The sequence below is a fragment of the Lycium barbarum genome, chromosome 8 (genome assembly GCF_019175385.1).
Source record: "Lycium barbarum isolate Lr01 chromosome 8, ASM1917538v2, whole genome shotgun sequence".
NCBI lineage: Eukaryota > Viridiplantae > Streptophyta > Magnoliopsida > Solanales > Solanaceae > Lycium > Lycium barbarum.
The window spans coordinates 101,466,917-101,484,314 of NC_083344.1; the positions used below are offsets into that span (position 1 = coordinate 101,466,917).

General features: G+C 35.6%; 1 protein-coding gene across 1 annotated transcript; it reads left to right on the plus strand.

Moving 5' to 3' along the window:
* Positions 1-11,201: 11,201 nt before the first annotated feature.
* Positions 11,202-15,507, plus strand: LOC132606456 (peptide methionine sulfoxide reductase B5-like). Its single transcript, XM_060319969.1, has 3 exons — positions 11,202-11,609; positions 13,918-14,074; positions 15,231-15,507. Exons 1-3 carry the CDS (start codon positions 11,269-11,271, stop codon positions 15,381-15,383), a joined length of 651 nt encoding a protein of 216 aa, XP_060175952.1. The 5' UTR covers positions 11,202-11,268; the 3' UTR covers positions 15,384-15,507.
* Positions 15,508-17,398: the final 1,891 nt, after the last annotated feature.

The following is a 17,398-nucleotide window of genomic DNA, read 5'->3' on the forward strand; positions in this document are numbered from 1 at the left end:
ACATATACGAGAATGTTTAACATAGGCAAGCTTTGCTTCATTCCATTCCTTGAATGTACACAAGTATTTACAACTTTGTATGTATGAAGGTTTGCTAAAAGCGACAAAAGACACCTTGCCAGAGATTTTCAACCGTGCTCACCTTTATGTTTTCGGTACATATTGTTGCGGTTTTTGCTGCTTTGATATGACAGTCCCAGTGCCACGGCCCTTTCTTTGCACCATTAGAGTTGTTCTTCTAGTGCTGGAGTGCGAGGACTCGAGCACTAAAACTTGACCTTCAAACTTCTTTCCTCTGGTACCAGGCAGTTGAACGTGACTGTGCTCCGCTCTTCCAGAGTGTTCATAGACATTACTGCTCTTCATGTACATTTGTTTTCTGGAGACTCGCTCTGGAAACGTTCCTGCCTCCAATTAGTCCGTGGTCCTGAAGGATATGGTTCAAACCGGTGTTTGAAATGCCTCTGGTCAAAGTTCTGTTGACCTTGACTCTGAGCCGTAGAAGATGTCGGTATATTTACATGATCATCTTCTACGCGAATCTTCGACGTACATCGATTATGAAAATCTTCTCACGTTGTTTCCTGGAACTCTAGCAAAAACAAATTGAGTTTACATGAAGCATCTGAACTCAGAGGGTTGAGCACCTCAGTGACAGCTTCGGCAGCCCATTCGTGCGGAACCGCTGCAACGACATCCGCTCTTTTTGGAACTGGCTGACGAAGTTCTGAAGTAACTCTGATACTCTTTGCGAAATGTTTGCCCTTGGCGTTCTCACCTTCCGGGCGCCAGCATGTGTTTTGATAAACATATTTGCGAGCATAGAAAATGAGTCAATAAGAGTGCTCGAGTAAAATAGAATACAAAGTTAAAGCCCCTTTAGCCAATGTCTCGCCGAACTTCTTGATAAAGACTGATTCGATCTTATTCGATTTTGGGTCATTTCCCTTGACAGCCATAGTGTAGGCCATTATGTGCTCCTACGAATCTGTCATCCCATCATACTTGGGAATGTCTGTCATCTCAAATCTCTTCGGATCAACTCTGAGGCATCTTCTGATTTTTAAGCTAACTAAATATACTTTTTTGCATCCGAATCCTCAAGGAACAACAGAGCCCCCAGGATTTGGGCCATACGGGCATATGCATGAAGCTCCTTCGCATTATTTTCCACTTCCTTAGCATTTTTGTTCATATTATCAGCAATTTCCTTCATAAACTGCAAGACTTGTCCCAGAAGGATCATTAGGACGGACTCGCTCCCGGATGCGTCTTCATTCCTAACGGTTCTACCCTCCATTTGGTCTCCACTAGGTGTATTCTTTCTGACAGTTGGTGTTGGAGGTGTCTCTTTGGGCCTTCTGACTCCGGCGTTTGGGTTGCCAGAAAGTGCTGAGATAGTTTTCCTCATGAATTCCATCTATCATTGACCATTGTTGATCCCTCACGATATGCATTACTTCTTTGGGTTTCCGTCAGCAGACATTGTTTTCTCTATAACCCGTTGATTTAGACTATTTCTCGGGGTAGTGACTCCATTGTTGTTTCCGGTAGTAAGATGAATTTGGTCATCAATAGTGATTGTCATAGCTGCAACAATTGAATCTAACAACATGATCTAAAGAGAATCAGTGTAATTGATAGGGTCGCAATGATACCACAATTGCCCTGGCCCAACTGTGGGTGCCAAACTGTTTACCCGGTAAATTGGTACAGTTGAATTTGTATTTGTGATCAAGGACACGTGAGTCAATACGATCAAAATAATGAGATAATATGTAAAATCAAGCAAGATAATTATGAAGAAAGCTAAAGTAATTTAAAGTAATAGTCTGAGCCTTGATGAAATGAAGAGCTAGAGTATCTGGGCAAGCTATACGTCAAAGCCTTCTGCAGAACAATCAAGATCCAAATAAAGAAATTGCTTTAATAGTATTTGTTTTCTATTAGATTTCAGATGCCTTACAATAACCTCTATTTATACTAGAGCTAGTGGTACATGATCTACAAATCATGTCCCCTAAATTATCAATATTAGTGTTGCAATAAAAGGTAATTAAGGGGTGACAATGAATGGTAATAAAGGGTATTAATGCATACTTAAGACTATAGGAAGACTTGGGATTTCTTGTAACGGATGTGCATTGAATGTCGTTTGACCGTTGAGTTAGCACGCTTCTTCGAGCCCTTTATAGTTTCTGTCTCCGGTAGTGCTTTGTTAGGATTTGCCCTGAATTTCCTACCTTAATTGGATTCTATACCATAATTGTGTTTTATTTCAAACAGGTTTTCTTGGTGGGAAACATTTTCATAGTAGAAAAGGACTCTTTTATATCTATCCTTTTCTTAGAAGAGAACTTTTGGACTTCTATAAATAGAAGATCTTTTCTTATCATTCATAACATAGTAGCCTCTACAATGTAGTCATTTAAAGAGTTTTGTTTAGGGGGAGATTTTTCTCCCAAAATATTTTATGCTTTTATATTAGGTTTGTATATATAGATCAATTGATCAAACCATATTACAATATTATGTCTGTTTTAGTATGTTTTTCTTTGTCGTCTGATTTATCGTCGTTCAAAGTTTGCAATTATTAGATTCCACATGATGCCATGATTATTTCGATCCCGACAAGTGGTATCGGCAGCAGGTTCAACCAATGACCCAACAAGTGGTATCAGAGCCAATAGTTCAACGGGTTGAAGACAAATTCGAGGCGGTCAGCTCAAATCAAGCTGCAATCGATTTCACGATAATGAAGATTTTGTCTGAAATACTACACGTCGCGAAGAATTTCAACCATATTTTCAACATCTCTATTGATGCATCTTTAAAAATAAAGAAAAATATTTTAAAACTAATTTTTAACCCATAATATTTTTAACCATGGCAAGTAGCAGTGATGAAGATTATGCGAAAAAGGAAGATGAAGATTATTTTGCAAGAAAATTCAAGCCAAGGGGAGATTTGTTAGGATTTGCCCTAAATTTCCTACCTTATTTGGATTCTACACCATAATTGTGTTTTATTTCAAAAAGGTTTTCTTGGTAGAAAAAGAATCTTTTATATCTATCCTTTTCTTGGAAGAGAAGTTTTGAATTTCTATAAATAGAAGATCTTTTCTTATCATTCATAACATAGTAACATTCACAATGTAGTCATTTAAAGAGTTTTGTTTGGGGGAAGATTTTTCTCCCAAAATATTTTATGCTTTTATATTAGGTTTGCATATGTAGATCAAATGATCATACCATATTGCAATATTATGTTTGTTTTAGTATGCCTTTCTTTGTCATATGATTTATCGTCGTTCAAGGTTTGTAATTATTAGCTTCTGCATTACGCCATTATTATTTCGATCCCAACAAGTGGTATCAGTGCTAGGTTCAGCCAATGACCCAACAAGTGGCATCAAAGTCAATGGTTCAACGGGAGACAGGTTCAAGGCGGCCAGCTCGAATCAAGCTGCAATCGATTTCGCGATAATGAAGATTTTGTCCGAAATACTACATGTCGCGATGAATTTCAACCATATTTTCAACATCTCTGTTGCTGAATCTTTAAAAATAAAGCAAAATATTTTAAAACTAATTTTTAACCCACAATATTTTTAACCATGGTAAGCAGCAGTGATGAAGATTATGCGAAAAAGGAAGATGAAGATTATTTTGCAAGAAAATTCAGGCCAAGGGGAGATTTGTTAAGATTTGTAGGGTTGGGCATAAATACCGAAAACCGAAAAACCGAACCGAACCGAACCGAACCGAAACTTCAACAAACCGAACTGAACCGAACTAGTTTGGTTCAGTGTTTGGTGTCCACCGTAAAAAAACCGAAACTGAAATAGCCGAACCGAAGTTTGATAAAACCGAACCGAAAAACCGAACGCGCACCGAAATTTAATACATTACCCAAAAAAAAAAAAGTCCAGGCCCATTAAGTTTAAAGCAAAAAAAAAATCCAATTGTAATAAGTCCTCTTTTGCATTTGTATCCCTAATTTTCCACTTCAATTGAGAAAATCAAATATCCTTAATAAAGAAAGGTAACTAGGATGTGTCTTTAGGATTAATGTATATCCTTAATGTGTTTTCTTAATTATTCTTACGGTATGTATATAACACCTAGTAATCCTATATCGTGATTATAGTTTTCTGTTCTTGTGTATCCTGTTTGTTTGATTTTGATTTCAATTTATCAGTTTTATGTTTTATTGCTTTTGAGAATATGAATTAGTGTCAATGGAATCGCTTCTAATATTATATCAAAAAAACCGAATTGAAAAAACCGAAACCGAACCGAACTTTAAAAAACCGAACCGAACTAGTTTGGTTCGGTGTTCGGTGTCCACCTTCAAAAAACCGAACCCGAAATAGCCAAACCGAAGTTTGATAAAACCGAACCAAAAAATCGAACGCCCACCCCTAAAGATTTGCCCTAAATTTCCTACCTTATTTGGATTCTACACCATAATTGTGTTTTATTTCAAAAGGTTTTCTTGGTAGAAAAAGAATCTTTTCTATCTATCCTTTTCTTGGAAGAGAAGTTTTGGATTTCTATAAATAGAAGATCTTTTCTTATCATTCATAACATAGTAGCATCCACAATGTAGTCATTTAAAGAGTTTTGTTTGGGGGGAGATTTTTCTCCCAAAATATTTTATGCTTTTATATTAGGTTTGCATATGTAGATCAAATGATCATACCATATTGCAATATTATGTCTGTTTTAGTATGCTTTTCTTTGTCATCTAATTTATCGTCGTTCAAGGTTTGTAATTATTAGCTTTCACACTACGCCATAATTTTTTGATCCTAACAAGTGGTATTAGCGCCAAGTTTAGCCAATGACCCAACACGGTTATCAAATTACTTCTCCGGAGCGTCGTATGCTTTCCCGGAGCCCCTCGCTTGCTGACTCGAATCTGACATGTTACCATCGCCATGTGTCATCTTTTAATACGTCTACTTAGAATCTGACATGTATACGAATTTTTCCCTATACATAAAGCAAACTAAGGTCATCTCAAGGGAAGTTTGAATCCTTGATCAAACCATGTCAATCCAAGCCGTCTTAAGGGGTTTAGACTCCTTATGCTACTCCCTCCCCAATTTATGCGACAATGTTTTATCCGGACACAAAATGTAAGAAAGAAAAAAAAGTTATAAAAGGTCTAGCATATGTTATATATATTTTTATGACTATAAAATTATGATATTAAATAGTAAAATAAGATTTTGAAAGTAAATTATTTTTAATATAAAAAGTTATTATTTATTTTTAATAAATTTTTTTTAAAAAAATGCATCACATTAAAATGGCACAAAAGGAATTTACATTGAGTACTTGGTTCGAGTTGGTACGGTAAGAGTTAGGATCGCCATGGTACTCTACTAGAGATGTACATAACAATATGCTGGATTGGGCCGCACCCGTCACTCTTCGGGCAATTCGCAGAAGGGAGAATGACCTATATATACATAAGAATAGGGTATATTTACAAAATATGACGGTACTTTTCAGTTTACAAAACTTACCAATAGATTTCTTACAAAATATATACAAAAATTTTCGCTCAAATTTTGTATATGAAAACTGTATGAAATGTGTATATCCCGCTCAAAGCTTAAATTTTTCGCTCAAAATTTTGTGTATGAAATATGTATATCTCGCTCAAGACTTAAAATTCTCACATTTTTCGTGTATGAAAACTGCATAAAAACGGTATGAAATATATATATATATATATATATATATATATATATATATATAACTGTATAAAGTTCATGTCATGTTTTTAGAAATTTAATACAACTACAACAATATTATATACAGCTTTCATACAATATTAATGTAAATTTAATATAATTTTGTATCTCGCTTTGAAATTCGGACAAAGTTCAAAATATTCAAAAAACAAATAGAGAATTCTCGTTTGATAATCCTAAAAGAATATTTTTAGTGTGAAGTTGGAGTTGATAGGCTTATCGTTTCCTTTGATTTAGCTGATGAGGAATTTGGAGAGGTACCAATTACCAAATATTAATTTTGGTGTAAAGCCGAGATTGTTCAATTTCAACAAACAGATCTTGGAGATTGTCTTGTTGGTGCTCTAACACTGCCTTATCAATATGAGAATGCTCTAATTTGTAATGAGAGAATACAATGCAAAACGGGTTTGGGTTGAAGGATTTCATAATTAGACTTACACCAACTCCAAGTTTTGTACAGCCATCAGAACTATTGCACATCCTCCTATCCGCTCTGTATGAAATTCCGGCGGGGCTTTGCCGGAAAGCATGGAGGAAACATATCAATGACGAGAGATTTTTTTCCAGATATGGACATACTGTGATAGAGAAAGGGAAGAGGGAAGGATCAGTTGTTTTTTTCCCCAGGTGTGGACATATTGTGATAGAGAAAGAGAAGGAAGGGTGAGCTTTTAATTTTTTTAAATCCGTTATGTTTTGTAATTTTATTAGTATATTTTGTAAATAAGAAAAAATATCCTAATATTTTGCAATATACAGTTTTAAGTAGTATTATTAGGTCATTTTTCCTTCGCAGAATTGCCCTTCTTTTGGGGTGGTCTTTAAATTTTGCCCCTTATATTTGAAATCTTTAAATTTTGCCCTTCGGCTAAACCCCATGGGTTCCAGGTTCGAACCCCCACACAGTCAAAATTTCTAAAAAAATTCGCAAGGCAAAGTTTAAATTTCGCAATGCCCCCATCGGCATACACTTGTGAAGGAATTACTAAAGTTATGCCGGACCCGGCATACTTATGCCTTATCGGCAGACTTGGCATAAGTATGCCGGGTCCGGCATAACTTTGGTAATTCCTTCACAAGTTTATGCCGGGTCCGGCATAAAAGTTTGCCCATTAAAAGTATGCCCCCACCAGCATAAACTTGTGAAGGAATTACCAAACTTATGCCAGACCCGGCATACTTATGCTTTATGGGCAGACTTGACATAAGTATGTCGGGTCCGGCATAACTTTGGTAATTCCTTCACAAGTTTATGCCGGTGGGGGCATACTTTTAATGGGCAAACTTTTATAGTGTGCCACATAAGGTGTAATTTTTCTTTAAGGCATAACTAAAAGTTTGCCTTATAAGGAAAAGTCTATACCTTAAGAAAAAGTTCTGCCTTATGAAGCATACTTTTGGTTATGCCTTAATTAAAAGTCTGCCCCATAAGACATAGTTCCTTAAGGAAAAGTTTTGCCCCAAAAGGCATAACTGAACTATGCGTTGAGGAAAAGTTATGCCCCCTCTGGCATAACTTTAGTTTTTCCTTAAGGACTTTATGCCGGATCCGGCATACACTCCCCCCAGCCCTGCCTTGCGAAATTATTTTTTTATTTTATGCCTGAGCGGGGGTTCGAACCCAGAACTTCAAGTATCCAAGCGAAGGGCAAAATTTAAAGACCACAAATATGAGGGGAAAAATTTTAAAACCACCCCAAAAGAAGGGCAATCCGTGTAAAAAAATGTCACTCTTCTCAGGCAATTGGCAATGGGCAATTTGCAGGATTGGCCTTCGCTGGGGTAGTCTTTAACTTTTGGCCCTCAAATTGGTGGTCTTTAATTTTTGCCTTTGCTAAACATTCCATGGTTTCTGGTTCAATCCCCGCTCAGTCAAAAATTGAAAAAAAAAATCACAAGCTAGAGTTTGGATTCGTAAGGCAAAGTTTTGCCTTCAAAAGTCTACTTTCAGGCAGAGTTTTGCCTCAAAACTCTGCCTTGCGATTTTATTTTTTTTACTGAGTTGGGGTTCAAACCCAGAACCTCGGGGTATTAGGTGAAAGGCAAAAATTAAAGACCACCCCAAATGAAGGGCAATCCAAGCAAAAAAAAAAAAAAAAAAAAAACTGGCAATTGTACCGCGTAGGGGTGTTTATGGGTCGGTTTTTGGTTAAAATTAAAATCAAACCAATTTAGTGGGTTTTTAAACTATTAAAACCAAACCAAATATAATACATATTCATTGGTTTGGTTGCTGTCAACTTGGTTCCATTTGGTTCGGTGTTTTCGATTTTTGAGAAACTTAATGGTATTTCTTTCTTTCATTTATTTTCCTGATGATTAGGAAAGACTTTTACATCCCTTTCCAACTTATAATCAATTATTACCCTTTATTGTGAGAGATATCATTTTCTTGGATTATGAAAAAAAATGTCTTAGTAGGCGCTTGGCCATAGAAACCAAAAAAAATCATTTTATTTGGAATTTTTGAAGCTAGAGTTGTGTTTGGTTATAATTTTTCAAATAATATTTTATTGTTTGAGAGTACCTTTTCTAAAAAACATGAAATATGATTTATGCCCCAATTTCTAAAACTAGCAAAATCCCCCAATACAATTCATAAACATAACCAGCTGGTTAAGTCAGAACAAGCGATTACACAATTACATCAGAACAAATGACACATTAGTGAAAGCAACTTTCAGCAGAATGAAACTTCAAATTCACATACGACAATCCCTCCGCTGACCCATCATGATCAACCCCCACCCCTAAAAAAAAAAGGAACCAAAGCTCCTTTAAGGAAGGGGGAAGAAAACAATTTCTTTAATCAACTAATGTAATAAATTACCACTAATGTAATAAATTACCACTAATGTATCGGCATTCATAAGGTTTGAGCACATTTGGTACATATGTGAAGCTAGAAAGAGTGACAGTGTCATGCGGACTATCCCCACCTTGCAATTGTACCCCATACAAAATCCAACAAGAACTAAAACAAATAGTTATAAATTCCACTACCAATACTAGAATAAAGGGGGTTATATTTATAAAAATAATAACTTAAGGATAAAATTTGAAAAAGGAAAAACAAAAGTAAGAGTGAAAAATCGAAAGTGAAAATAGTAAAAACAAGGTTTTGGTTGTTCTCCAAATTCCAAATACAACTTGAAGTTGTATTTGGAATTTTCATGACCAAACACTTGTTTTAAAAAAAAAAAGGCGAAAAATTCTCATGGCCAAAAGGGTCCTTAAGATCTATCTGCTTTAATTCAGTTTTTTTCTTAATTTATTAAATGAGTTTGAATTCATGAAGTTCTTTTTTGAGAAATGGACTTAAGGTGTAAAGTTCAATAGCCTAACGAGAGATTAAGAAATTTTTGATGAAAAAGTAAACAAAAAATTTAATTTTTTTTATAGAAATTAATATATTATATGTATATAATTATAAATATTGTGTATATTATTTTGTCGGTTTGACTCGATTTTTCTTGGGTTTATTTTTGCTATAACCAAACCAAACCAAATATTACTCCCAGCTTCCCAATTTATGTGATATAGTTTGACTGTGCACGGAGTTTAAAAAATAAAGGAAGACTTTTGAATCTTGTGATCTAAAATAAGTTAAAGATATTTGTGTGGTTATAGATCATCTTGTAAAGCGTAAAAGGTAAAGTTTAAAGTTAAATTATTTTCAAATAAGGAAATGTATCATTATTTTTGGGATAGACTAAAGAGAAAAGTGTATCACATAAATTGGGGCAGAGGGAGTATATGTTTTTAAAAATTTAAAACCAAACAAAACCCAAATAATTATCAGAATTTAATCAGTTTGGTTCGATTCGCAGTTTGGATCGGTTTCTAACCAAACTGTGAACGCCCTTAGTACCACGTAATTTCCTCAAACTATAATGAAGTAATTGCACGGTTCCCCCTTCAAATGAATTGGTCTTTTATTTTGCCCTTCAAATGAGTTGGTTTTTCTTGGTCTTTTATTTTTGCCCTTCAAAATTGAACTTATGTCTAACGGGGTCGAAATTGTTTCAGTGAGTTGGCATAACTAGTAGATATTATGATGCGTAACTTATGCCCTTCTATACATAAGTTCGATTTTAAAAGATAAAAATTAAGAGAAAATTACACCATAAGTCACTATACAAGAATTAAGAACATAAATAGCACAACTTTTCATATTCTACAAAAAGAACACTATTTATGACATTTATAACATTTGAAAATAAATATGTGACGAATGGGAATGTCCCCTAAATTAGGGAATGATATCTTGTTTTCTTTATTTTCATTTATCCATCATTTATTTCTCTGATTTAAGGATAAATATCTACCAACTTATCTATCTTCTTCAACCAATATATCCTCCATCTCCTATTACTCCTCCCTCTATTCTTTCATTTTATTTATAAAAAACACATCCGAAAGATAATTATTATATGAGGTATTACTGCATATAATATTATTTAGCTCACACACAAAATTATACGAGGTATATAAAATTAATTATACAAGGTATATAAAAATATTATACAAGGTATAATAAAATTATAGAATATTATTATGTGTATAATAATTTTATTATACAACCCATTTCCTACTGTGTTGAATCAGAGCTACTATTTATATGAAAATAATTATACAACGTATATAAAATTATTATACAAATATTATTCTGTGTATAATAATTTTATTATACTACCATTTTCCTACCGTGTTGAATCAGAGCTACTATTTACTCCTCCATGGGTAAACAATGAAACCAGACTAGAATAGGAAGGAAGTGGAAAGAAAATTATTGTACTTATGTTCCACATCTCATTTTTTATTATGTTGAATCAAAACTGTGATTTTACTATCCATGTATGATTAATCAAATAAGGCCAGAATAAGGAGAAAGTAGAAAATTAAAAGAAGAACGTTAATTATTATAGGAGTAGTTAATCGTAAAGAAACAGTTATAAGATATCTACTATGAACGAAAAATGGGGAGATAATGATGTGGGTTTATTATTAAGAAAAAATCACGTCCGGATGATTTCTTATAAATAGGAATTTGTTTTTACTATGGAATTTCTTAATTTGCCATGGAATGTTAATTGCATTTACATGCTAAGTGTATGTAAATATTACTGTATCATTGTCTACTTATGTTTTTCCCCAAAAATTAAAGACCAGCCCAATTGAAGGACCAAAATTAAAGACTAGCACAAAATAGGGCCAAAAGAGCAAATGACTCAACTATAATAGGTGTCCACTATAGTCCACGTTGATGGTCAACGTTGTGGAACATATATGCATCATCCTTTGACGTGCTCAAGCATACACTTCGCAAAAATTGTAAATCCATTTCTCACACAAGATAAAATTCAAAATTTGGACTTAACAAAAGCACAAAAAATAAAAATGAAATTCACTAATCACTATACATTTTTTTTTCTTTTTTTTCCCGAAGCATCAGTCGATCACAAGACAAATGCTTTGAATTGGTCTTTGCGTCACACATGAACAAAGTAGTAACAGTATATCTTATCTTAATGGGTTCTCAGATTCTTAAAATCTCACCTTTTGCTTCTTCAACACCTCTAATTTTCAACTCCACCACCCCGTTCTTGAGATTCCAAGCCAAAAGAGTTGTCACCCAACTCAGATTCTCATCATCAAAGCCTCTCATTTCATCATCATCATCATCATCTGAATTTGGGTTTGTTCCTTCAAGTAAGAGGGGGTTCAAAAGTGGGGTTGTTGCTATGGCTACACCAGGGTCTGTTCAGAAATCAGAAGAGGATTGGCGTGCAGTTCTCTCCCCTGAACAATTCCGTATTCTAAGACAGAAAGGCACCGAGTATGCTCTTTCCTCTCCCTCTTTCTCTTTTTCCCTTTGTAATCTTTTCTTTAATTAGTGAAATCCCGCAAGTGGGGTCTGGGGAAGGTGGGTCCATTATATGCTTTAGTTGAGCTGAGAGTCTCCTCTCTGCCTACTTTAAAGGCTGCCTATTCGCCACTCTCCCCAGACCCCACTTGTGGAATTCAAATAAGTGTTGTCGCTAGGTATTTGAACAAATAGGATCGTCCAGTTGCTATATAACCTATCACTAAAATACCCTGGAGGGATAAGGCTAAGAAGCCCTTTTTTCTTTTTCTTTTTAATTCCCCTATAGTAATGCCAATACGTATAGAAAATGAGAGACCCAAAGTAAGGAGAAAATGACTTGTAACAGTGAAGATATAAGGTATCATACAAAATAACAAAAAAGTAAAAGTGACCGACATGCGAGGGGGAGACTTCTTTTATTTCACTGGGTATGTTGTATTGTATATAATCAGTGGGTGTATATCCTGCCTTTGTTAATAGAGGCGAAGTCAGGATTTGAACATCATGGGTTGTTAATTCTAGGATAGTGTCGTCAGGTGTTAGTAACAGGGTTTTAGATTTAATTTTTTGTGCAATATTTAGTGAATTTATTAATACAAATACAAGGTTTAAACTAAAGTTATTGTTCGAACCCGTATGTCGACTTCTAGCTTTGTCCTTGTTTGTCAATCCTGTGCTCTGTAAGAAGGTTTCAAGTAGGAATATACAAGTAGTTTCTATGCTAAACTTATTTTCCTATTATTGGAATTTTGCTGCCATTTTATAGTTCTTTATTTGAGTCAAGGGTCTATTGGAAACAACCTCTCTATCTCCAAAAGGTAGGGGTAAGGTCTGGGTACGCACTATCCCCCGCCCCCTCCTTCCCACAGAACCCACTTGTGAAATTACACTAGGTTTGTTGTTGCTGCTGCTGCTTTCATTTTATAGTTGTTATAAACTCCACCTCCCACCTGTGGAATTACACTGGGTATTTTATTGTTTATAGTAGTTATAAGCTTTAGAAAATTTTCTGGTTTAGTAAATTAATTGTTTGATGACAAAATTAGCAGTTGTTGTTGTTAGTGCTAGCTCGTTGGCTCTGACTAGATGTGTGGTGTTCAACAATTTTTAGGTCTAGGTTTACTCTCTGAACGTGGAGGGTTATGGATGGTCATTTTAGGTGTTTGTTACCATATTCATGCCCTAATTTACATGCTGAGTTTTGTTTTTCCTCTTCCATCGATTCAAGTTTTCTGGAGCTGCTGTACTTATATTATAAGAAATGCTTGTTATTTCAGGTTTATTTTTTAGCTTGTAAACTGATGTCAGTGGCCCGTTCTAGGCTTTTATACCTTCAAGAATTGTTTTACTTATTTAAATTGCAAGAGACCTTGATGAGCCTCTGCAGTTTTGTGACTCAGTCAGTATTTTCTATAACTTCCATTGAACAATTTGAAACTTAGTTCTAATATTTATGTAAAGTCAGTTAAAAAGTGCATAACTTGACCAAGTTTAGTTAAGGATAGAATGCAAGTTTATGGTGTTACTTTCTGAATTCACCCAATCTCCTGTTGAAATGACAAGAAATCTTGAAAATGTCAGAATTTTAATGTCATTTGTGGGATCACACTAGGTATGTTGTTGTTTTTACTAAAAGGAATTGCTTGTTGATCTTGATAAAAAAAATGAATTGCTTTGGAAGGATAACTCGTTGTGAGAATCATTCGAAGAGCAGTAGATGGATCTTGCATATAATAGGAGTCACGTAATCAATTACAGAGGATTCTTCAATGTTTTCTTCCCGTGGACATTTGTTCTGTCCCTATCTCTTTCCTTAACGCGCATGTGTCTGTGTGTGTGTGTGGGGGGGGGGGGGGGGGGGGGGAGTAGGGGTGTATATGCTGCAGTTTAATGGTGCTTACCAGAACTGCTTTTAACTCCCTCCAAACAAGCATTCTGGAGAATTTGTTCACCCCTTTGGCGTGAGGATTAACACAATTTCGTGAACATTTAACTCATTTATCTTGTTATCTAAGTTTATCACATAAGAGTGTGCGTGTTTTGGATATGATGCAAGATAAGAGCTTCTTCCAGGAGAATTCCTTGAATTTGTTCTCCTCATGTATGCTCAGCATGTAGATTTATAAAAGTTCAACACCAACCTTGTGGTTAAATATATTTTTATTTCTTCTGCTTTAGATACTCAAATATTCGACAAGGAAAAATAACACCGTTGAATGATCATGATGCTTATTAATTGATTAAGATGAAGAATTTACCATAAAGGATTACTTCACAGGTATCCAGGTACTGGAGAATATGACAAGTTTTTTGGTGAAGGAGTCTACCAATGTGCAGGATGTGGCACTCCCCTCTACAAGTCCACAACAAAATTCAACTCAGGCTGTGGCTGGCCAGCTTTCTTTGAGGGTCTTCCTGGAGCAATTAATCGCACTGTGAGCTTCCTTCTCTTTCTCCTCGCTAAATCAATATGGTTTTGTCATTTTGAAAATATTTAGATCATAATACTCATTATGTAGGAGAGCTATTGTTTGTGTTAGTTGGTGTTACATGTGTAAGGAGGCGGGCGAGTGGATCACCTCTTTTACATGGCGGGCTAACCATGAGGTTATGGTGGGATATGTTTAGGTGGTTTGGTACTCCATTGGTAATGCCAAAAACTGTGGAAGATTTGATGTTCAGTTGGAAAAGCTGGAGAAGGAGGAGAAGACAAAGGGCTTGGGACATGGTTCCACTTGCGTTAATGTGGGTTGTGTGGAGATGGAGAAATAGGAGAGGTTTTGAAGGGGTAGAGCCCAGTTCTCTCAGTTGAGGAGAAGTCTCGGGTCCCTTATTTTCTTTTGGTGCACATAGAAAGTTCCTTGTTGTATAGATGATTGAGTGGAGTGTGTAGAGAATCATATCATTTTGTAAATTCTCTCGCCTTTGATATATACCCCTTGTATACGGCCATTTTGGCCATGTTTATTAATGAAAATACTTTTCCTTGATTTAAAAAAAAGTGTGTAGGAGAGCTATTGTTTTTGGGCAGGGTCATCACTCCCCCCTAACTTCTGGCATAGAATATAGAGTTTCTATACGAGGTTACATTAATATGAATGTCCTCCCTGCCGTTAAGACCAAAAGTAGAGTCTAGCCTTAGCCTTTGGGAGGTCTGCCTCCTTATGTTAGCACCTTCTTTTAACTTCCTTTTGCTACCTTCCATTGTTTCTCTTTCTTCCTGCCATTTCCAAATGATGCTGGAGTAAGAAGTGAAGACAATCTGTTTATCATTCCTGAAGCTATTTAAGTAGTTACATGTGAATTTGAGAAAGAAGGCACCACCCCGTTTAATAATTGACAAAGTAAAGGCTCTACGAAATTCTTGTTCCACTATTCTCTAGTTTCAACGTTTTGTAGTTATACTTGTTCTTGAAATTTTTCAAAAGGCAGTCGACAAACATGGAGGTATTCCGTTGATTTTTCTTGAATATATTTGGTAATGAGATTGCTTCTTCAATATTTGTACGCTTTGCCTGGGTCCTTTTTAGCAATTTTTCTAGATTTGAGATTGTGGCACTGTCTGATGTGATATATAATTGTGCTTTTCAGGCTGACCCTGATGGCAGGAGGATCGAGATTACTTGTGCAGCTTGTGGTGGCCATCTTGGTCATGTTTTCAAGGGTGAGGGGTTCCCTACCCCAACTGATGAGCGCCATTGTGTCAATAGTGTTTCCCTCAAGTTTACACCAGCAAATTCTTAATCCATCGCACTTGGGATGTGATGGTTATTATCACAGCTTTATATCTCTCTTATAGTTTATGTAGATGCTATGTTAACTACTGATGACAGTGTTGTGTTTCGGAAATAAAAGTTACTTTTACTCTTGTGCATTCTTGGAAATGATTCTTGACCTTTTGTAATGTAGCTTCAATATATAGAAAAATTATACAAGTTGGATATAAATATTTCATTGACTTTGATATAAACAGCTGATGGCAACTCCATCCATCCCTTGTAGACAGAAGTGTTTTTGAGAAGCTGAAGCTTCCCAAGTATAGGTAAATTATAGATATTCAACAGTTGATCAATACAATCTGAAGCAGTTTCAGAAAGCCGAATCTGGAAAGTTGATACCGGGATATGCATTGATACGAGCAACTCTTTTGAGGTTTTCATGTAGCTAATCATTTCAAAGACCTTGTCATCATCCTCCTGTAATTACCGCACATGAGGTGTGGTGCCTTTGTCAGTTTCACGTTGTGCTCCACTTTCCATTGAACAGTTTTTATCTCTGATGTTCTCCTATCCCTTTGCACATAACATACGCGGGCAAATTTTGAAAGTGAGCCAAGTTTCTCGAAGCGGAAGGTGAGCGACTCAGGCCTTTATGTCAAGATCCTTAAACCAGTTATAGTAACCAAGCCAAAAAGGTAACTTTTTCAGGTTATCATAAGATGAAATTGACAGGTTCAGTGTTTGCAAATTACAAAAAGGTAACTTGTTTAGGTCATAGGTTGAAGATGGTATGAGGGTGCCTTAGATCGAACTGCCGAAACAAACAACTCAGACCTTCCTTTGGTACTTGTCCATGTACAATCTAGGACTAGAAATATTGTGAACAATATGTCCTAAAGAGTACATATAGCATCACAACGTTGACTTCTCCAAAACCCAAAGTCAATTATAGTCTCTTTATCTGTGATGCCAACTGTAATATCACTCATCTAGCCTAAACATATAATCATCTTGATCGCATTCCCCCTAATAAATTTCACATTTATCACCTAGACTTCCTAAGTTTTCCTAGATTAAAAAAAACATAGCCTATTACATTACCCAGAAAATATAAACAGAAAAAGAAGTTTTTAGCTCATAAAAGATATACCAGCTATTATTCATAAGAACTACGTTTACCTGCTAGAGACATAATAGCTGCTCAAAAAATTTCCATTTTTGAATCTACTAGGTAAATTTCTGTTCTTTTCTTTTTTTAGGTAGCTTTCTCACTGTACAGGTCATTATTTACTAATCCAGCTTCTACCATTTGGTGAAGGGGAGAGAATTCTCCCTGTAGACACCTTAGCTAACCTTATAGATGAATCTTGTTAAGCCACAAATCCATATTTATATATGCTCCACGCTAACTTGGCATGCCATTAATAAAATCCCTTTTTTATGTAGTTGAGAAATCCCCGAAGACACACATTCCATACTTATATTTAAGTCTCACGCTACACTTGGTGTGCCATTAATAGAGAAATTCCTGAGGTCAATGACTCATGGTTCAAGACGGTTCAAAATTCAGTAGATAATGGGTTTGACCTTCGACCTTCTCCATTTAAATACGAAGCTCTTGTCTGTAGTAGCCTTTAAACCCGTGAGGTACGCCTAACCTGTACATGTGCTGCAATCATACCACTAAACCAAAGCCCTAAGGCCATTAATGAAATACGTATCAAAACAATCACTGTAAAGCATTTTCAGTTCTGTTTCAGTGGCCAAGTTTCAGGGCTTAAGAGTTGAGGACACAGAGTGCCTATGATTTCGAACTTTTGACCATATTTGTTCGCTTTAATCTATGCATAGGTAGAGGTAAAAATTAATTTCCCCGATTACTCATCGCATCTTTTAACAATCTCAGAGTCGTATGTACCTGACTTCCACGGCATCAGTAGCAGAACTGCTAAAATTTAGCCACAAAAGCAGATCACTTTCATCACCATCCTCAAACTAATCATTAGTGGGTTTCAAGTTACAAATGCATCTTCCAGCTTC

Coding starts and splice junctions, on each gene's coding strand:
- LOC132606456 (XM_060319969.1), top strand. CDS start 11,269: ATGAACAAAGTAGTAACAGTATATCTTATCTTAATGGGTTCTCAGATT. Junction 11,610..13,917: donor CTAAGACAGAAAGGCACCGA/GTATGCTCTTTC, acceptor ATTACTTCACAG/GTATCCAGGTACTGGAGAAT. Junction 14,075..15,230: donor CTGGAGCAATTAATCGCACT/GTGAGCTTCCTT, acceptor TGTGCTTTTCAG/GCTGACCCTGATGGCAGGAG.